The sequence below is a fragment of the Nymphalis io genome, chromosome 21 (genome assembly GCF_905147045.1).
Source record: "Nymphalis io chromosome 21, ilAglIoxx1.1, whole genome shotgun sequence".
NCBI lineage: Eukaryota > Metazoa > Arthropoda > Insecta > Lepidoptera > Nymphalidae > Nymphalis > Nymphalis io.
The window spans coordinates 8,083,484-8,107,689 of NC_065908.1; the positions used below are offsets into that span (position 1 = coordinate 8,083,484).

A 24,206-nucleotide genomic window follows, 5' to 3' on the forward strand; every position below is an offset into this window, starting at 1 on the left:
TACAATACTTATACATTATTGTATCTGGCAGGTTTTCATCTGTATATTCTCTAAATAAATTATAATAAAAAAAAAACATCATCACAATCATGTAACCTCAGTGATGCTTATCCAGACACGAATCCACAATCTTAATATTTAGGTGTCCTAACAACTTCACCAGGTCGGCATACTTGGTACTTACCAACAATGAAATATTACTAAATTCTATATACAAATACTATATGATAAATAGGAAAACCTTTAGCTCAAGTCATTGTTATAGTTGCGTCACTTCCAAGATGCTTTCTCGTGGCTGATATAAAAATAGCAAATGGCTTTGTCGTGTGGAATACAATACCTCAGTTACCAAAGAGGTTATAATATAATAACAGTCATATAAAAACTTCTTTCATTCTCTTTATATAATCTGTTTATAAAACAAATTTTCCACTATATGTTTTATGTTATTAAATAATAATAAATAAGTAATGTTTAGTTTCTATAAACATGAATTTTTAGGTAAATATTATTTACAATTCTTAATAAATATACTGGTGCCTTAAATTACTCGCTGAATTCTGTTTACATTTAGTACAAATGTCAGCTTGGTCGTTTCAAGTAAACCATAATTTTAAAAAGCATTTTCCAGCTATCACTACACCGAGCTTTTCTATTTAAATTCAGTCGGCGCCATTAAAACACAGGCGACACTGTGTCGCTTTTGTTTAAACTGAAAGACCTAAATGGTGCAATTTTCGCGGTATTACGTAATTAAGAAATTTTATTTGAGTCTTATAGTGCAAGTAATAAAGTCAGTTTTTCTATAAATTAAGGTTAAATTTTATTTAGTTTTCATAGCATGCTGGTGTATCATCAACTATTCAACAATTTAATTTGAAAAGTAATTTATTTATATAGTTCTATGAATGACTTAATGTTGCCATTAAATATAATATAAATAATTATATTAATTGATTAATATTTTTATATATAGCCGTCATTATATTATTTTATTTAAGTGTCCAGTCACAGTCACACGTACGTTTATAGTCCTTGACTCGACTTACGGGTACTGTCCGAACGAAGTCGTGCGATGTAATTGAAACATTGCCTGCATATAAAATATTAACTAAATTTTAATGCAAACATGATAACAGAATCTCACTTATACAATATATTACATAACGAAATAAACTTCACAATATAATTGTGTTTCTACATTTAATTTTTTTTTTTATAGAATATGGTGGTGGACGAGCATATGGGCCACCTGATGGTAAGTGGTCACCAAACGCCCTTAGACATTGGCATTGTAAGAAATGTCAACCATCGCTTATAGCCAATGCGCCACCAACCTTGGGAACTAAGATTTTATGTTCCTTGTGCCTGTAATTACACTGACTCACTCACCCTTCAAACCGGAACACAACGATATCAAGTATTGCTGTTTTGCGGTAGAATATCTGATAAGTGGGTGGTACCTACCCAGACGAGCTTGCACAAAGCCCTACCACCAGTTAATATTAAAACTTTAAAAACGACTTGACGTTCTCCCACCGTACGAACTTTCATTGCAAGCTGTACTAACACCTAAAATTTATGTAATAACTACCGACATCGTGCAACGTATGTACTAATAACCGACTAACTCAAAAATTAATTTTACGAAGTTACAAAGCGCACACGTCAAAACTACGTTCTTAATATTGTCGCTTCATTTTGTAGACGTTTTTGAAATAAGATTGTTGCACAATGAAATTTTTTTATTCGATTTAAAAACTGCATAGCTTATAGATAAGTTTATACCAAAATAAATTTAACAGATAATTAAAATAATAGCAATATAAGTAATTACTTGATAATATTAGAAATTAGAATGTGCGTGTCATAAATCGCGTGCTATTATTGTATTATGTATAGTTTTAGTTAAAACAAACCAATAGAGAAGTTTTCAAATTATGTCGCCAAGGTTCATTAGGTAGCGACATATTTGGAATTTACATCGTAAGACGTTTCACGCGAGCATTTTATAGAGTCTGTATAATTATTGTTGATAATTATATGCACATATAAACTACCTAAAAATTCAATCCCTATTGGCATTTTAATTAATGATTTTCGGTTGATATCATGGTTTTTTATTTTCTAATAAGTATGATAAGCAAAGCTCGTATTTTAAAGAATTACTAACATTCCTATTAACAATTAAGCATAAAACTTATGTTAGCAAAATCAAACCGTTGACTTTTACATCACTAGGCAGCCGGTTTACAGGCTATTGCGCTATAGACGCTTCGATATATTGAAAACTTATATAAAACTTGTATAAAGTAAACGTAAGAGAGTGCTAGGCTAAGGCCTCCTCCCCTATTTGGAAAAAGGTTTGGTTTTTATTCCACCACGGTGCTACAATGCGTGTTGGTGGATACACGTATGGCAGAGTTTATTTGTGTGTATAGTAACAAATAATACAAATACCATTATTTAATGTACTTTAAGTTGACTTTTTCCCATTCAATGAAAATATTATATTCTAAAATTATATAATTAAATTTTGGCATAGTTCCTAGGGGAATGATACCCAATCAACTTTCATTGTACTCCTTGTGGGAGAAGATTACCCTTATATTCGCCCTAAGCTTACAAATTACGAAAAGAATAAATTACATTATTAAAATAATAGGCAAGTTCGTTTCGTGAAACAATTCGAGTCATGTGACCTAATTTATTACTAGTTTTCTATCACAAAGTCTTGGAATATACAATTAAAATCAGTTTCAACTTTCACTTGCAACCTATGTGACATTGCACACATGTAAAATACAGAGTTCACTTCTATTGGGGTAAAACGAAATGGTCTGGAAACATTCCACTGCTGGGCAGGTGCATGAAGTTTAGGGTTTCCACAAAAGACTTATATTTATTTAAGGAAGCTTTTATCATATCAGGGCTGACAATTAGTAGTTGAAAGTAACAGCAATATTGTCTTTGAGTTCTAATAGTAATATCCTGCTCAAACTGCAGGCAATAAAAACAACTAATGCTAAGTAAATAAGAGCCGAGATGGCTTAGTTCTTGTTACCATTAAGTTTTTATTTTAAAAATAATCTTTGTTTTCTTTGGTAAACAAAAATAAATTTGTGGAAAGTTGCACACGTACAGATATATATATCTTTGTAGCATCATAGCAGTATTACATATAGCTGTTACCCATTGTACTAGATGTATACTATATAAGACAAATTACTCCCATATAAAAATTCAATAAAATTATTTATTTACAACGCTACCCCATCTGTTGTAGCCATTATAATAACGACCCATAAAGTAACACCCATTTGAAATATAAAAACAAATCGTTTAAAGCCGTAACGAAAATATCGTTAGTCAAAAAAAAATGACTTGACGCCATCTGTTTCCGAACAGCTGATCGAACGGATATTGGTTGTTAAGGATCACACACGGATACATTCGGTAACTGTATACGGCTTTAACTTTCAAATATTTTTTGCAAACGATTGTACTTATCGTAATTACTAATTTTTTATTACAAGTAAAAGTAACTATAATAAAAATCACTTAAAAAAATGTACAGGCTTTTAGGATATCAGCATTAACTTTCAAATAATTATTTTAAGTTCACGACTGTACTTAAAATAATTACTAATTATTTATTTCGAGCAAAAGTTCATACGCCAATGTAACAATAATAATCCTTTTAAAAAAAACATTGACCAAAATTTATAGGCTTTACGCCGTCTCTTTTCATTGAATTTTTTTCTCTCTCTTTTTTAAAGTTTTCTGTTTCCTTAATGAGGGATTTCGGTGGAGTCTTTGTTCGATAATCAATTTCGATATTAATTAACCTGTCAAGAAAAAAGACCGATACTAAAATAATGATCAGTATTAATTTTTTATAAGTTTATGATAAGGGATTTTTCTCTTTCATTGGTTTTCTTTACGTCAAACGATTAAAATACGATTAGTGAATTTAATATAATTTATATTCCAATTTTACACTCGAAAGATAAAAATGTTGTTGCAAAATTATTGACTTGACTTAGCTTAAATTTTTTTTTTTAAAAACACCGTTAGAAAAAAAGTACATCATGTTACACTTGGAACATTCCGATTAGTGAGGCATTAACTCTACAACACAAATACATTATTCTATTTGTTCGTCTCGTAGTTGGTTAACAAAACATTATTTTCAACATGTGTACGAAGCAAAAGTATTCTCAATCACCGAAAACTCGCCCGGGGCGATTTTGTAACGTCAGAAAAGTTAACTTCAAATACGGATTCTGTATTGTTTGTCAAACATATGCGAGTGAATTTGACGTTACGTAAAACTAGCATTACATAGCTGCAAAATATACATACTTGCTTTATTTGCATGCTTATATAAATACATAAAAGACGCAGGTTTGATCCTGGTGTGCTCTCCAATTAAGCGTATTGATAAAGTACATACTTAAATGATTTTTATTGCATTCTTATTAAAAAAACAATGAATACAAACTTTAACATTGGTCATACTCAGAAGTTCTCTTCCTAAATTGTAACAAAACATTTAAAAAATGAATTCAATATGTTAAATGTATTAATTTGTCACATAAAAATCATTAATAATAATACATTGAGTAAATAAAAATTTCTTTATCATTTTCTTTATCAAAAGAATGAAGGAGAAATTTATTAAAATTTTGATAAACAAACATTACTAATTTCGCCTTAAAACTTGAAATATCATCTAATTTCTTATTGAAAATCTCCATCAAAGAAAGTTTCTTAAAAGTCACCTTAATTAGCCGCTTGGATTAATTAAAAGGAAGTTTGTGGACAAGTTAAGAGTAATAAAGTATGCTTATTAAAAAATCTCACAGATAAAAATAATGTTTATATCGGGAGTTATTTTTTTAATTGTTAAAAAAATCTGCCTATTACATATTCAAATGTAAAAAGAATAAATATAGTTTTTCCGTTTTTTTATTGAAGTTAGTTTTAGGAAATCACCCACATAGAATTTGGAACTGAAAAATATTTCAAATTCAAAATGTTTTCTGAACCATCTAATCCTTATATATTTGAAACGCAAACAATTATTCAATTCACCATCGGCATCATCAGCCAATCGGTATCCTTTGCTGGACCTCCTCTCCGTAGATTTTAAATTTCCACAAGTAAATAATAAAGTGTTAAAATGTAAGAAATATTGTATTACGAAGCGAAACAAAAATAATAAATTAATTAATGATTATATAGAAAATATTACACAATAAACTTTTTAATAAGTATCAATTTCCGTTTGGTTTACATCATAGTAGCCATTTACCATATGAATCCGTAGGGTGGTAAGAGCCAACGAAACTCATTTTTTATGTTTTTGTGTTAAACACATCGAACAATTTCGTCAGCACTAAGAACATCAAAGGCCGTATGGTACTAAGAAATTATCCCACCATTGAAATTTCCAAGCAGATCTGGTCACATAAAGCGTCGAACCCAAATATATATATCATTCGCATTCAACATCGTTCGCTTGCCGTTCAAGCGAATGATAATGTATGCTGCCGATGATTACGATAAGACGGACTTTTAAGACACCCTGATAAATTTGTAGGCAAAATTTGAAAGCCTCGCCAAGGGAAATGTCTTTAACGTTCGAGCTATGATTTAAGTAGGGACAGAAATCGTAACAAAATTAAAAAGTCTTTGAACTTTGCATTAAAAGAACCTTAAATGATTTAAATGAATTGGATATAAAAAAAAATATATAATTCCCATCCCTTTTAATAACTTGAAGTCTTTCAGTGCAGAAAGGCTATTTAAAAAAGCTGTAAAATGAGAAAGCTTTCATAATAAACCTTTTCCAAGGCGCTTTTGTGAGGCATTCGCTTTATATTTATACGTTGTTTTTGTGTAATGGATTTTAATTATGTTTTTTTTTCTCTTTGCAGGTAAGTTGTGGGATCCGTTAGAAAATTTCCTCTAAATGGCGGAGGTGAATAATTTTAAATTGATTCAGTGTTTGCTTGATATCTTCGCATTAGTGTTTATCGAGATAGATAAACACTACTGCGACTGACTTAATACAATTATAACATTATGTATGTATATATGTAAATATATTTTTGTTTTGTTAATATTGTATGCGGCCACGTGTCGAGCTACGTGTTATGGGCTCTTTCGTAGAGATATCTCCGATCATATCAACTTTCAAAGAGGCATGTTGGTATATTGAATATCTTTGTATGTGAGCTTGTGTATCTGTATATACCTTTTATTATATATTAATATTAATTTCAATTACAACGAGGCGTCTTCATTAGAAACTTCTCAAATAGTGGTTGCTATGCTACTGTTAATTTGTTAAATTAGACAATGTCGCCGAAATACGAAATGTTTATTATCCAATTAAGGAGTATTTGTGTTCGTTTGTATCTTGGATTTTAACGTAACACTTCGAAATTGTATAAATTATTTAGAGTTTTAGATTAATTTGCTAATGATCAAACGCTCGTCAAGTATATACAAAATAAAGTTTATTTTCATAATAAAATATGTTACGATATCGGATTCGGTTTCAATGTGGTTGAACCCTATCTAATCTAATGTGTAATTCGAGTTCAAACGAAGTTCGTAAAACGGTAGCTAGTGTATTTAAAAATATAAATCTTATTTTGTTTAAAAATTAAATAATTATGGCTTAAAACGTCTCGGTCTAGCAGATGTGTTGTTATCTTTACTTGAATACTTACAGATAATTCTATAAAATACAAATAATATACTATATTCAAATTACCCCAATAGAATTGCAAATTTGTCTGAAACGGATGCCAAAATTTCATATTTGACATCTTTACGTACAGTACGATGTAAATCTGCGACGAGATTTCAACATTTTCATTATGAATGAACGGGAGTTACTTGTTAATAATTCTGTACCTCGTTAGCAGTTTCGAACTTTCTAGATTACCTAAAATAAATCCGAAGTCAACGCTTTTATCAAAATAAAATATACTTTCAAAATCTTAGAATCGTAGTTCATGGACATGGTACATGCAAGGAAGAAATTTGTAGAAAGTTTTTTTTTCAATCCCAGAAAAAGTGATATAGATTAAAATGTTATATAAATTTAATAAGTCATAATTAATCATAACTTATTAAGAAAACGAATTGATAGAAACGTGAGAAGTTCCCAACGCAGTAGATTTTATTTTATATACCTATTTTTGCCAACGAATTGTTTTATCATATTATACCATTACAAATAAACAATACAAAAGCAGTTATTTTGTAATTCCTAATACTGTTTACATAAAGTAATATGCAGTTATGTCGTAGCATTTGAAACGACGTAGCACAGTTGTAGAACCGCTACAGGCTACGATATAATATGTCAAGAAAATACAATAAAGAATTTATACACAATACATTTCAAAACAAATTCCTTAATAATATTCAAATAATGGTTGTAATATTTTTATGAAAATGTGAAAGCAAAATTTTAATTACTATATCATTTTAAAGTTCATTCATTATAAATTCATAAATGGCTTTGAAAACATTTAAGCTATTGAATTTCGTAGCACTAATTTAGGCCATAAATCACTTTAATATTTGTTACATTACTTTATTAAGCAATTGCAAATTTTAATATGTTATGACTTTTAAAACAATAGAAATCAACAATAATTTTATTTCAATATTAATCGGTAGTCTCACATATTATTAATAATTATAAACGACTAGCTTCCGCCCGAGGCTTTGCCCGCGTGTTTGAGGGCAGGTATGAAATAGTATGCCCTTTTCTCTATCCCTGACTACGTGTATATAAAATTTCATAATGATCGGTTGAGTTAAGACGTTACAAACAAACGAACATACTTTCGCATTCATAATATAAGTTAGGATCAGAAATTGCTTGTTGATATCCACTGTTATACTTTCACTAAGTAATATTGTAATTCTGTCCCTTCCCATACATTATTTATGTCGGGAACAAGATTTGCATCCCAGTTATTGAAAGACTTTTTATTTTCTCATTCAGTATTGAATCTCACTTCGCCGCCTGCTGACATAATTAGAATATTCAACAATACCAATTTTATACGCAAAATTGTCAAGCTTTATAAAACTTTGCGGATAATAAAATATGGTTTTTAGCTTTGACATATTATAAAGTGGATTTTATAACACGCTGTATATACTGACTAATGATGTGTCTAGATTTTAATTTTTCACTAATATAATGGATTGCTTCTGTGATATAGGGAACGGACAAATGGGCCTGATGTAAAAAATATTAATCAATCCTTACATCGCCAATGCGCCACCAACCTTGGAAACTAACATTGTCAAACACACAACACAAACATTGTTGTCCCATGTGCCTGTAGTTTACACAACTACTTTTGTAAATTACATACAATATTATAAAGAATTTAATAATACTTAATTAAAGTTAAATATGTATACCAATACCTGATCGCAATATCTGCAATATGTCTGCATCGTTGCGACAAAGCGACTGAAATATAGTTTGTCAGTTAAACTCTAAAAGCTTTCGCGACACGAAAACATACTAATCCTTACATTGTAAATTTAATTCCATCTATTAAATATTCATAAGGATCCCATGCAGAAGGAACAAAAAAAATCGCATTAAGCCGCCGAAACTGCGATATGCATTAACGTATTACGTGACGTCATAAACGCCGTGTTGCCAGTGAAAAATATGTTCAGTGCCCGCGACACATTCTCATGAATTTTAACATTACCACGCCTCCGGGAATTTAAATATCACATGGCAACACTTTGGATCGGGCTTTTCGGCCACATGAGAGAATTTTTAAGAATATTTAAAATATATCAAAGTAAATGTTGCTACTAGTTCTCTGAGCAAAAATCGGCTTTGTAAATGCATATTTTATTTGCATACGAAAAACGATTTACTCATTTTTTATTACTATGACCTTATATATATATATATATATATATATATATATATATATATATATATATATATATATATGACCTTATATATATATGACCTTATATATATATATATATATAATAGTTTTTTTTTATTTAAAATCGAAATTATTTCGCCCCATATATTTATGAAAAGCCCAAAATAAACAACACAATGCTTAAATATAAAGGTTGTTGCTTAAGTTTATGCGTCAAATGTGTTAAGATAAATACATGTTCATCCAAGGAAATGTACCGCCGAAGTTGCTCGCACGTGTTGGAAATATGACTGGGACTTTTGGTAGTAATTTTTTAGACTTCACTATTCTATATCCGGTGCTCGCAACAGATAAATATGGACTGTATCACGAAGACGTGTTCTGAAATATTACGAAGGTTTTCTCTAGATATTTTTACTAATGTATTAATAAATCAAACATATAGTAAGTTACTATACTTCCAGTGCAGAATATATTCGGTCGTTACTAGTACATGAGTAGGGTCACAGAAATGAGAATAAACAATTATCCTAATTAGGTTCGAAGTAGGAAAGAAAATCAATCTAACGTCGCCCAAAAAGAAATGTAACTGAATTAATTTTATCCTGGAAGTAATAAATTGTGCGAAATTAGTATGTGTTACCCTTAAATAATGTAACTCGCTCCACCTTACGCCTGTCGGATGACCACAATTCCTAGCCGGCTCTTCTGAAATACTCCGCTATTTCAATTGTCGAATATAGTCCATAGAGGAATTTATGCCCTAATACGTCGTATTGAAGTTCATTTCACCTCATCTCGGGTGCTGATTTACAACAGTTCGGAGAACCTTTCGGGGCACCGTAATCTGCTTCGGTCCTATCGCAATTAATGTGGTCCCAACAGAACAACTATCGGAATACAAGGAAATAGTTCCGCTGGACGCGTTGGCAATTCTTGGTGATTTTTGAGACTATTCCTCCCTGAGGAGCTGCGCTGAAATCTAGTAGAGCGATGTTGACAGTGTCGGTTTTCAGTGAATATCCCAGAGGAATGCGCCCGTAAACTTTGGCCTGCAAAGTTGTCAACTTCTTTGAACTTAACATAAAGTTAGTTCACAAAAGGTCAACCACATAAATAGGTCATTTGTAAATTTAATACAACCTATTCATCCTCTACTTATTTTTTATGTAACTAATGTAATATTGCCGTCATATGAATGTGGTTTCGTCTGAATGTCTCCCCAAAGTCGCTAGTGTGAAATATTGCCCGTCTATTTTTTTCAAAACATTGTGTTGTGTTATAAATGTATGGACGTAATTTATAATTATGTAAGACATATATTTATAATCAAATATATAATTAATTGAAAACCATTAATAAAGTTCATGTAAAGTTAATTTTATTATTAGTAGACAAATAAAAGCATAATAAAGATCGTTCTAGTTTTTCCAACCCAAATTATTGGAACACCTTTCTTGTAGATTTGGCGCCAACAATGGCATACAATTTTCGACAATTGTACTTGGAGTAGGAGAGCTGATACAAAACGCCTTAAATTGGATTTCCCTTGAAACTCTGATTACTTAGTGTAATTGTGTCATTCAAATGCTAAGCTGAGCCGTTTCAACACAAAAGAGAAAATAAATCATGTTTTTCTTAAGACGATTTTAAACAATCGCTAGAGTTTAGAAACTCAACGATTAGTATCTTATTTGATTACATCAATGTACTTACTCTACTTCTTTGTTACATAAAAAAGTAACATACTATAAATTTCCCACTGCTGGGCTTCTACTTTTTCTGCTTTTGAATAGAACTTCTGCTTTAATGCAGGTTGGTATATACACATGTGGATATATTTAGTAGATAGTATTTTCAACCGAGGGTTACAGGTTCAGGGTACAGGTATTTATTAATATTATTATTCTAACCACTAGGCTATCTTGCCTTACTTAATGGGTCGTATGAATATTATCATATGATACTTACGATTAGTTTATAACACTAATTATATTATTATAACGTGTATGCAACGCCGAACATTCTAGGCACGTCACTTGGTGGTAGGGCTATATGAGCTCGCTAGGTGTACACACTCACCAGTTATTTGTTCGTCATTACAAAATTCAAGCATTTTTTTCTGTGCACACTGCTGTGCACACTGTATATAATAATAATGTCTTCCAAACCGATTTCGGCAACAGCGGCCAATCTCAAGAGAGATTAGCCAACTACGCAGGAGATATTATAGTGCACAAATGTGTGCGCAAACACAGGTGCACTTTTCCCTAACTCTCATAATCCGATGAGATAATCGGAAAGATTTCAGGCGCAGGACCAACGGCTTTACGTGCTTTCCGAGGCCCGGGAGTGTACACACTTCCAACTTCCAGACTCCGGGCTACTGAGAATTTTCTGAAAGAAAAACCCAATAACTTTTTATTGGCCCGACCTGGGAATAGAACCCAGGACCTCCGGGTCTGCGGCTTTATGTCAAGCCACTAGACCAACGCATATATTGTATATATAAAATAATTTACATAATAAAGCAATAAAGTAAATCTATATTACATCTTTGTGAAGATAACGAAACTTTTTCCGTAAATAATTTGTTTTTATTTAATTTAGATTTTTATTATGAAACAGATTTTCAAATTCAATTTAATAAATAAAATAAATAAAAATCATGATATTCTTTATCTTAATGGTGGTTAATGGATTCTTTGAAATGTCAAGTGTAATAATATAGGTTTTTTTTTTGTTTAATCGGAAAACTTGATATTATAAAATTTTGAACAACTAGTTTAGATAATATCATGCAATGATAGCCTTATCGGTTAATACGTATAGGTGATAATGGAATGCGCTACTTAATGGTCATTATCTACGCAAAGCTTTGTCTATAAGGTAATTTACAATACGAGCGCATTGCGTGTATTATTTACACTAGAATTGAAAACACTATTTATCTACATAAATATTAGAAGGATAGAGTGGTGTTTATTTAAGTTTGTGTGTGTGTGTGTGTACGTGCGTGTGTGTTTACGTGTATTTAAGAAAATCAAAAATTATATTAAACATTATATCGCTACATATTATAAATCAAAGTCGTCGTTCCCCCGCTGCGTCTGTCTGTTTTTTTTACTGCGTTTTCACAAAATGTCGGAGTAATTCGTGTTGAAGGTATAAGTGTATTATTCAGTTTAGTTTTTAGACTGCCCATTACAATTTATAATAATCATTCAACACATCAATAGTCATCAAAATTATCCCATAATCAGTAAGAACAAACTTACGTGATACGCGATATTAACAGCTATAAACACAACACTTAAGGATCAAAATAGCGTATCACCGTAATTTTCAAATAATATTATTAATTTTGTATGTTTTATTACAAAGTAAAACGATATTATTATCCAATTATGAACGTTTTTATAATAATTAATATCGCATGTGATCAAAGTCTTCCATTATTTGGATTCAAATTAAACATTTTTTTCCTTGCACACCTGGCACACAGCCTTTGGAATGACATGTTCCTTTCCCCTCATTTTGCAATTATTATGCGTGAGACATACAAATACACTTTTCGATAATATAATTACTATATATTATAAAACAAAGTCCAAATCTGTATGTCTGTGTTTGCGTGTATGAACTCAAAAATTACCTAGCGGATTTTTGTCCGGTTTTCGGAATTGGACGAAGTGATGAATTAATGGTGAAAGGTATAAAACTATTATTGAAGAAGATATCGTATCGATTATGTCGTAATACATTACGATAAAAATATTTTACGCATACACATTGGAGCCCTAAAATACTTCAAGTGTAATTTTTTTTTTATAGAATAGGAAGGCGGACGAGCATATGGGCCACCTGATGGTAAGTGGTCAACAACGCCCATAGACATTTGCATTGTAAGAAATGTTGACCATCGCTTACATCACCAATGCGCCACCAACCTTGGGAACTAAGATGTTATATCCCTTGTGGCTGTAATTACACTGGCTCACTCACTCTCCAAACCGGAACACAACAATACCAAGTACTGCTGTTTTGCGGTAGAATATCTCATGAGTGGGTGGTACCTACCCAGACGAGCTTGACAAAGCTCGACCACCAGTAGAATAAATAATAACACAACTATAGTAAAGGGCCTGTTATCATGAAAATGGTTTTTATTAAACGTTTAAGAGACTGTTTCTTAAATCTGACGTGAATAACATTACTTTATTTTGTATGCAAGGCCAAGCTCACGTAAGTTCGTCCCGTGTCAAATATTTGGTCCCATTTAAATATATATGCGATCGTCCGTCTTACAGTGTAAAATGCTTGTTGGTAATTTACCGTGTAGCCTTCTAGTAACCATTTTTATAGCCTTTCACGTCCCTAAACCGTCGCCTACTTGAAAACCTATGTTTTATAAATTTCAATCCTTTGATAAGTTTCTTTAGTATTTATGCGACATTGGATATTATTTTTTATAATTTAAAATGATTAATAACAAATACTACATTGTGTCATTCAATTGATAATTTTTTAAATATGAAAATCATTATCGATATATCAATGCCATATGCATTAAGTGTTATAAATAGGGAATTAAAAATTGTTTCATACTTTGGCACAGCGCCACTTCTATCATATAAATCTTTCCAAAGCCTCCAATTTTTGCAGATAAAATGTAGTTAACTTACTTAATATATATTAACAATTAATACAAATATAATTGTAACAAGAGCCTTAAGAATAAATAATTGTATTATATTATTTTTTTGTATGAGAATGTATATACCTTGACGATTGCCGCCATTTTGTGTAACTGACATTTTATTCAATTGTTTGATCTATATTATCTGTTACCACTTATTTCATTAAAAAAATATTTCAGCGTATACCTAATAAAAAATGTTGTAATATAAATCTTGTGATTGCAACAAGCGAATATCACATTTAATATTAATAGGACCTATAACAATAAGGCTTATATCGGCTTGCACAAATTACACGGCATTGTATATGCACGCGCATTCGATCGAGGCTCACTGTCACTGGGGACGCGTTTAATGTATTGCAGGGTCTGCATCAAGTAAATTCATGTGGTACAGGGTTGGCACGGTTACAAGATGAAAATCAATAAACTATATTTTACATTATTTTAAAATGAAAGCAATAAATAAAAACGATCTGAAAAGCTTTTTAAAATGTGTAACAATGTTTGACGATAGCCAATCGCTAATTGTATATAAGATAGTCCGATTGTTATGTGTTTTGTAACTACTCAACTGACCATTATAAAATTTTGCATACATACTGTCAGGGATACAGAAAAGTGAATAGGGTATGTAACCCCCCCCCCCATCCCTCCTAACATGCAGGTGAAGCCGCGATCTAAAACTAATAGGCTATAATGATAACAAGGCAAGTGATGGACATAGAGCCCACTTTAATACTTATTTACTTATGCTACGTAGATATATAGAGATACCTTAATAAAAATATTTGAATTATACTCCTTAATGTAAAATGAATGAATATGTCACGTATTAAACTATATAGGATCTTATAACCCTGAGATTTGATCGCAAACTTGCAGCTTGTTCAGAATTAAACGATAGGCCTCTGGTGATGTATTGTTCCGTATTTGAAACGTGCTACGTCATTTACTTAAGTCTATGTATGTCCTATGTAATTACAAAAATTTATGTCATAATTGATCATATATATATTTATTTATATAAAACACACTAAGAATCACCACAACACTTACTGCCGTATTTCCTTTGTCGAATTTGCTAACAATATTATACTTGAAAGGGACCAGAAGTAAAATATATCTAAATATATGTAGATATATATATATTGAATTCTGATATCTCTCGAATATTCTTTACGCATCCCGTAAACACCGGCCATTCACCTCACAAATGTCTCCCCTCACGAGAGTACCAAATATAAACCACCCTCACCCTAATTTGAGAACCCCTCGCTAGACGCCCTAGCCGTTGCCTAGCGACCACAGGGAAATGCATCAAACTATAGACCTGATAACCATTTGCACATTTGATACAAATTCAAATTTATCTTTACCCGTTTCTATTTTAACAATTTCATTTTTAAATTTATTAAGTCAAGGGTAAGGCATTTTGTATTTATCTATAGTATTTATATTGACTGCCTCGTTGGTCTAATGGCTTGATGTAAGGCCGCAGACCCGGAGGTTCTGGGTGCAATTCCGGGTCGGGTTAATAAGTTACTGGTTTTTTCTGTCAGAAAATTCTCCTGGAGCATCTCGGATTCTGGAACTCATTCCGGTCGTGTCGGATTATGAGAGTTAGGGAATAGAGAGTGCACCTGTGTTTGCGCACACACTTGTGCACTATAATATCTCCTGCGCAGTTGGCCAATCTCTCTTAAGATTGGCCGCCGTGGCCAAATTCAGAAAAAATAACACATAATATACTCACTAATATGCAATAAGGTTTTTAAACTACATCGATTTTTGATAAGCTATTTACTGTACAACAAGAAAAAAACACTGTAAATACTTAAAAATTACTAATATTTCGAATGTTATTGTTAAATATATTAACCTAGTACAAATATTCTTATTGCTTAATATTTCACTTCAGTGAGTAATGTCTGTGAAACATTAAACAGAATTTAGATAAGACCTACTGGGATTGTTACTAAACATTCTATTCGTACTGTTCAAGTCTCACAGACTGTTATTAATGTATTTTGCACTCCCCCGTACGCGGGTCGGACCCCATAAAATAAGGCATTAGGGTTCCACCCGTCTCAACAAAAATCGATTTTCTTACCTTCCATTGAAGAGGGATCATTTGTGCGAATGCGTAAAACATCGGCAAATATAGTTTGCTTTCCTGCTTTTATCTTAGCCTGAAATTATATTTTGTATTTGTGTCTGTACATTTCCATTTTCATCCTATCATCTTTTGTTGTCTCATATCTTAAATGCAATTTGTTAAAAAATTTGAAATGTTTGACGTCATTTATCGAAGCGTACACTCCTGGATAGAGCAACGAAGTTACGTACTGAAATGCATTTACTGTGTATCACTTACGGTGACGGCAAAAATGATTTACCTGTATGCTCAAACCGTAATTCAATTATGATGCCACATGTCGCTTTATTTCGATTTATTTAACTTAAAACGGGTGGTGAACTGAATATTCAAAATGATGAATATTTAGTTCTTGTATAGAATATTGTTTTGTTCGTAGTTTATTTTGTTATCAAAAATATATCTCTTTCTTCGTATAACAAAAACATAATTTTACAACTGTTCGATTGGTAAATATTTAATGTTGATTAAATTAACGAATAGTTACGCAATTTATTTACACGTAATTTTTTATCGGTGCTCTGCCTTACTTACAATATTTTTCCTTACCTTGAAGAAGTATTAAAGTAGTTTGACATTCCCCAGAGAGTAAGCTTCTTCGTGTAAAGAAACAGCACATCAAAAGAATTTTTAATAAATAATATTCGTAATACGAGTACGAATATCTTCATCTCGATTCCACGAGATATCATCGTTCGAAGCTTAATACAAGTGACTTCCTTTTGAGAAGAAATATGACTTTTCCAACATGTTTCATCACATGATAGCTTTCGCGAAATTCGAACATCTTAAAGGCTTTTTCCACGTTCATAGCCAAGGCCGGGGGCGGAAGAGAGCGCATTCTAAATTAATTGTTTTCTTTTTATAACACATCACTTATCAAAGCGCGTTACTACGCATCCTTGCAAGTTAACTAAAACATATTAACAAAATAAATAGTATTTTATAAAAATATTCATATTATATAGTAGTCTATGTACAAGTTTACGCCTACAAAATAACTTACACATTTATTCCTCGCTACCTTCACCACAATATATTTAAGATCTTATTTTTCCTTAACGCTCGGAGACTATCTACCTCAAAATATTACTTATTTCCTCTTTGTGTGCTATAATAAGCTCTCGAACTTGTAGCGAAATGGTATCATATCTTTACGTATCGTATTTATATAGCCGCCATGTTTCGCTGATGTTGAAAAATGATTTGCGTTAAAGTATGTTGTGGTGTTAAGTGCTAGCTATATTTGTTATTTATTTACTACGCGACTGGTTTTTGTTACCTCGTTTTAATAATAAAAATTTGGTTAACACAACTAATTGTCGCAACATCTTCAACTATTATATATTTAACAAGTATTGTTTCTCTTTTCAGGGATGCCGGTTTCCTGAAGATGGCCTCACGCACCCCGTCCCTTGAGTCGCTGCCCGGTGCCAACTCTATAGGTTCGCTGGAGCGTAGCTCCTTATCGCCCTTAACTTTGAGCGGATCCTCGCCTCCTGCGAGTGACTCCGCCGTATGTGACCTTCGTGAATTCGACGGCCTCGACACCACCTGTGCAATCTGCCGAGAAACATTCGTCGACCCCAAAGTTCTCAACTGTTTTCACACATTCTGCCGTGGGTGCCTGGAAAGGGAACAAACCCACCCCGATAAAGTAACTTGTGTAACTTGTCGCGTAGACAGTCAACTACCGCCTGCAGGTATACCTGGACTATTAACGAACCTTGTCATCGCCGCGGCTGTAGAGCAGGACGCTGACCTTCTGCCAACAGCCCGCCAAACTAACTCTCCTTCAGCCCGCTGCACCGGCTGTAAATCCAAGGAATCTGACGCAGTAGCACGTTGTGTTGATTGTGCAAACTTTCTTTGTCCAAACTGCGTCATGGCACACCAATTCATGCATTGTTTTGAGGGCCACCGCGTGCTTGCCTTCACAGACTTAAAAGACGATAAGGGGATGCTTAGCTCCACACTTACAACGAGCGGAGATAAGACAGCATTTTGTCCGAGACACAAAAATGACATCCTTAAATATTTCTGCCGCACTTGCTCCGTGCCGGTTTGCAAAGAGTGCACCATTATAGAACATCCGGCCGCTTTACACGATTGTGAACATTTATCAGATGCAGGCCCTAAACAGTTAGAACTGATGCAACAAGCTGTTAATGAAGCCAAAACTCGAGCTACTGAAATAAGGCACGTTGTCAAGACCGTCGAACATGCTGCGGGAAAATTACAAGTACAGTATCATAAAGCTCAAAATGAAATAAACGACACGTTCCAGTTCTATCGCTCTATGTTAGAAGAGCGTAAGCAAGAGTTATTAAAGGAACTTGAAAGCGTATTCTCGACGAAACAAATTGCCCTAACCGTTGTTGGGCAAAAAGCTCAAGAGACGGTTGACAAAATTTATCAAACATGTGACTTCGTCGAGCGACTGACAAAATGTGCAAACATCGCTGAAATCCTAATGTTTAGAAAACTCTTAGACACTAAATTGCAATCGTTAATGAGCACTAACCCAGAACAGAGTGTTCAAACTGCATGTGAACTGGAATTCGTTTCCAATTACCAAGCGATACAAGTTGGTGTCAGAAACACCTTTGGATACGTGCGTTCAAGTTCTGAAGCGAATGTGGGTCCGACCAAGCAACCTCCTATTGCGCGACCCACGAACGGATTACTGTTAAACGGGGGTTCGTCTTCAAGTAGCAGCAGTGTTAATGGAAGTTCTGGTAGCTTAAATGGTGGCATACACCTGCCTACAGGCCTCAATGGTGTTTTAGATCGGCCTTACACAAACGGATTACTTGGTCCCACTAGCCAATCGACTTCTCCATTCGACTCAAACATTATCTCGAAGAGATTTAATAGCGCTAATACGCTCGGTCCTTTCTCCACGGCTATTGGAGATATTAATCTGAATGGAATCAATCCATACGAAAAATGGTCAAATGGTGGATGTGACTCTCTTTTCCCACCAGCTAATAATGATCCTTACTCGCTTACAACTACCTCGCACACCGATCCTATTTTGGATTTGACGAACAAGTTGATTTCCACTGCCATTTTCCCGCCAAAGTCTCAAATTAAACGTCAAAAAATGATCTATCACTGCAAATTTGGTGAGTTTGGGGTCATGGAGGGTCAGTTTACTGAACCAAGCGGTGTTGCTGTTAATGCACAAAATGATATCATCGTAGCTGACACCAATAACCATAGAATTCAAATATTTGACAAAGAAGGCCGTTTTAAATTCCAATTTGGCGAATGTGGCAAACGCGATGGTCAACTTCTGTACCCGAATAGAGTTGCAGTAGTACGTACTTCAGGAGATATCATTGTGACTGAAAGGTCCCCAACGCATCAAATTCAAATTTATAATCAATATGGCCAATTCGTACGTAAATTCGGCGCAAACATTCTTCAACATCCACGTGGTGTGACAGTCGATAACAAAGGAAGAATTGTAGTTGTAGAATGCAAAGTTATGCGCGTCATTATCTTCGATCAAGTCGGTAATGTGCTTCAGAAGTTCGGCTGCTCTAAACACCTTGAATTTCCTAATGGAGTCGTTGTCAATGATAAGCAAGAAATATTTATTAGTGACAACCGAGCGCACTGCGTCAAAGTTTTCAATTATGAAGGTATTTACTTACGCCAGATTGGTGGAGAAGGTGTTACTAATTACCCCATTGGAGTGGGCATTAACGCATCTGGCGAAATTTTAATTGCTGACAATCATAACAACTTCAACCTAACGATATTTACGCAAGACGGTCAACTCGTGTCGGCGTTAGAGAGCAAAGTAAAACACGCACAGTGCTTCGATGTGGCACTAATGGATGATGGTTCCGTCGTCCTCGCCAGCAAAGATTATCGGCTATACATCTATCGCTATGTCCAAGTTCCGCCTATAGGCATGTGAGCCACACGATCTAATCACAGAAGATCGAACTGACCGACGAAATTTAAGCCAAAAAATCGACACTCTAAGACATAAATAAATAACTTACTACAATGTTTAACGGTTCTGGCCATTTGTGTCAATTTTTAAATAGGTGAAGTGACGATACTGACAAATGGAACTACAAGGTTTTGTAAGTGCGAGTGCTACACAGATTGCGGCTGTCTCGATGTGATCAAAAGACTATCTATGGCAATCCTCTAATATTTCGGCGTGAGATCTCTGAATGCATTATTTGTAAACGAAACTGTAATGAGATTAGTTGTAGTATTGACATTGTTATATGAGTACCTATTTCAAGAATAGAGATTATTCCGTTGGTTCAATCCAGTAAAACGAAAGGTTCTCGACCCTTATCATTTTTTGATCTATTGAATAATATTTTTTCATATCCCACATCGTTAAATTAGGGATGAATATTAAGGGCGTTTGTATTATTTAGCCCATTTGTTGGACCAATATTTTAACTATTATTACTTAAAAATTGTTAGGCGTTAAGCGTGTGATTTTATTGTAATAAGAGAGCATCGAGCGGTATTGTTGTTAGTTTTAAGTATATTCTTCGGCACAATGGCACTTCCTGTTTTTAATTAGCACTTATTCTGTGTCGATGGAAACATGATTATGAAACTAAGTAAGAAGTTGTTACATTATTATTAGATAAGTGTTAAATTGATTGAGCTAATATGGACAATCTTCAGTTACTACCCCTTTTAATGTAGTTACAAAATTTATAGAAATGTGATGTTAGGGGTTTTATCAATGACAAAGTTGACTGCGGCGTTCCTTAGGCATGTGCAACGATAGGCCTCTTAGTAGATATTACTAAAGCCTCATTGTTGACTCGAAAACCAAATTACATTCAGCATCACAAGATGGCAGTGTACGAAAATGTTTTATAGACCTCAGTCAGTTTCAAAAGTTTTTAAGTTTCGCCGGTCTTTTGACTAAAGATAACCTTGAGTATTATAAAGCATTTTAGAGTAACTAATAGCGATGGTTGTAGTTTTTTATTCATGGATTATTGGATAATTGTTGAAAGACAGTTTTCTCTATCTCGACCGTTGACGTCATTACCGCCTAGTCACTGAGAGCCCACGGACCCATTATTCCTCAATTTCGTTGTTTTATTTTAACGATTAGTAACTTTTGGTTTATAATAATATTATTCGTTTTTATACAAATCTTAGTACGTATTTGAATGTTTTTTTTACTAGTAATTGGACACGGTAGTAACTAGTAGAGCACTTTAGCAAATGGTCGTCTCGCTAGAATTTTTTATTACTGATATTTTTTCTGAGATTTTAAGAAGGTGGAGCACCATGCGCTTGCGCAATCTGCGTTATGCTACTTACTGGAGTATTAAAGCTTGCTCGGTATACAAAATAATTATACAATTTGTTATTCTGGTAAGATATTTTTTATATGAAAACAACTTTATTTTTGTAGCAGTAGTATTATACGGTGCATGTGTAACGTTTACTTTCTTTGTATTTTATTAATATTATGCTATTTTTTATTATTATTTTTTTATTAGATTACCGTGTGTTTGAGTGTGTTAGCAGAATTATTTTAGTTCGATTTCATTAGTTTTGATTTTCTTAGTGAATAATGATTTTTAGTATTTTTTTCTGAATCTATGACAATAAAAGATCTGAAGCGATCCGCTGCTCCAGGATCGTAGATCCTTTCTTAATTATTGATCTGCATAAGTTTATCATTTAGTTTATGCGTTACAATGTGGTGATATTCCTATGCTCCTAAATAAATGATTTTTGTTTTATGTTTACACGCAAATGCTTTGAAAACACGTCAAAAGATGATCGCGTCTGTTTGCACCATTTGTTCGTTTGCAATACCTGCTTAACATGTGCCATAAAACCATGTTGTGATTTAATAAGTGATATTTAGTGTTGTTTGTAAATATGTAACATAATCTGCTGATTTATTAAATTTAATCATAAGTAAACAAACCGATTATAATCTATGGTTTCACCGGTTCTACGCGTTAGTGCAAGATATTCCGACGTACAAAAATGAATAATAAATTAATTTACAAGATATATGAACTAATTACTACATCATCATTTTCGTTACAAAAGCGTCTAAAAATTTCGATGTGGATAAATTTGCACTAACCGTAGAACGACTAAGATCAAACTACCTTTATGAATTAATATAATTTTTCTGCACTTTGCAACCCACGGTGCATTCTGCCGCTAATCATAATGACGTGTTTTCGACAGAATTATCCATATAAATCATAAAACACTAGATTAGGTGAAGTAGACTTTATTATCCAATCGTTAGTATCCAAATTTCAGTGATGACTCGCCAATGATTTTATGTATAGACTGCTCTGTTCCTAGTAAATTATTATCTTTCTTAAGATCGGATAAAACGTTTTATTTCACTTAATCTACTGTGATAATACAATAAACTGTTTGTAAGCTGTAATATTATTGATTTTTTTTGCAATTACAATGCTTTACTTCAGATTTTTTGGGTGAATGAATGTTAGTGCTATACCTTACACTGAGGTTGTTAAATGATTTTACGAATCATTCGATATCAATTTATCACCCTCAAAATCTGATGTTACGCTAGAAACCTTGGGGTTTTCACACATATTTGTGACCCCATCTCCAAAATGTCATTCGCTAATTCTTCGAATTACAATTCCGTGATTTTATCGAATGTACAATTTTGGTTTAAACATACGCTTCTACTTAATTGAAAATTTTCAACGTATTATATTTATATTAAGTACCTATAGTATAGTGTATGAAATTTATGTAAGGATGTGCAAATTATGACAACTGCTCCTTTCAAATTAATAGTAAATCTGTATAATCAGTTGTATTTTATTTTTATATTTGACAGTAATGAGTTTTTAATTAACCTGAAAGGGTAATTTAAGTTTTGTTTAATTTACAATTTAATTTACATTCACAATTAACTTTTTATTTTGCATAATATAATAAGAAATATGATTTTGTATTAAAAAACAATTCATTCTTAAAATTGCATTTCTAAAGCTCGAGGACTGATTAAATTTGAAACATGTTTTGTCTTTAAATATATTTTGTCGATGTTTGTTGTTATAATTATTATATTTTTTAATTATTTGTATAAACAATTGTTCTTTAAATTAATGTACGTCGTTTTGTTTTGAATTATTTTTGTTGTATAATTGCTTTTTTATAATAATACCAGTTCATTGCAGTTTTAATGTGTGTTTTATTTTATTTATTTTTTATTTGCCCGAGTAGTATTATAGCATTCTGACTCGGTCGGAACTATTTTATTTACACTAAACTAGTTTCGACTGAATGAAAAAAGAGTTTGTGCTCTTGAATCTTATAATGAACGCCTAGAACTGATTGCGCCTTAAAGTTTAAAGATCTCAATAAACGAACTAACTTCAATGCACGTAAATCTTTTGAAATAGCCTTAGTCATAATATTAGGAAACAAATTTCTAATGGATTCTTTAGCACAAACGAGTGTGGTGATAGGTCTTATGAGTGTGTGTTATGTACATTTTTGGATTCATGTGTGTGTGCATCTTAATAAGACTTCATTTAAAACAGTTGGTGTTGGGGAACAAATGTTGGCATGAAATTTGTAAGTATTGCTGTAGAATTAATCGTTACACACATAGAGAAGCACCCATCCTAAATTTGCTCCTCTAGTAGTATTTTAATTGCACAGTACATAAAAATGCTTCATAATTACCAAATAGATTAAATTTTGAAATTCGAATCAGCACTCAATGGCGCAGAGCCTCAGTGAATTGGGCGGTAGTAGTCTATACTTTATTTTACACGATATCTTTAAACTACATATTCTTATGAATGTAGGCTATAATTCTACGAGTTTAAGATCTATTGTATTCTAAAATAAGTAAATAATATCCCGATTAAGCTTTACTTTTCTACGAGTGTAGATAATGAAACCGATTTAGGAATTAACGAATCCAATACTCCATTTCCCTTCAGCAGCACTGCTTCTAAGGTTACAAATAAATCGCTAACCAAAAAAACCACTATTTCCAAGTCAATTACTCTAGGGAACATTTTACTACTTACTAGCACCTATTAGTAAACGTAAGCACGACTTAGGCTTACGAAAATCGTTTATAATTTTATACTCAGCAAATTTCTTAAGATTAAAATTAAGACATGTCACTGTTGTTTTTTTTTATATCTGAGTAAATCATCTATGAATATTTTATGAATCTTATCAATATTGGCTGTTTAATCAACTTCAACTGTATAACCGGTCGATTTATCTGCTGCTGTTTCTGACCCCAATTTCATTAGCCGTCTTCTTGCCTTGCCTATGGTATCGAATATCGGTATAGTAATTATTAGAAGGCCTAATTGTGAATTTTCGATCCCTTTAGAACCTTCAACTTTAC

The 24,206-nt window shown here is 32.7% G+C and overlaps 1 protein-coding gene across 8 annotated transcripts in view; it reads left to right on the plus strand.

Annotated features, from left to right (window-relative positions):
• LOC126776764 (brain tumor protein) overlaps positions 1-23,903 on the plus strand; it is a 486,286-nt gene extending 462,383 nt beyond the window's left edge. For all 8 annotated transcript variants that reach the window (XM_050499512.1, XM_050499511.1, XM_050499515.1 and 5 more), the window contains one exon: positions 17,189-23,903. In XM_050499512.1, the coding sequence (XP_050355469.1) occupies positions 17,208-19,745 (2,538 nt within the window). In that variant the 5' untranslated portion in view covers positions 17,189-17,207 and the 3' untranslated portion in view covers positions 19,746-23,903. The remainder of the gene's footprint in view (positions 1-17,188) is intronic.
• Positions 23,904-24,206: the final 303 nt, after the last annotated feature.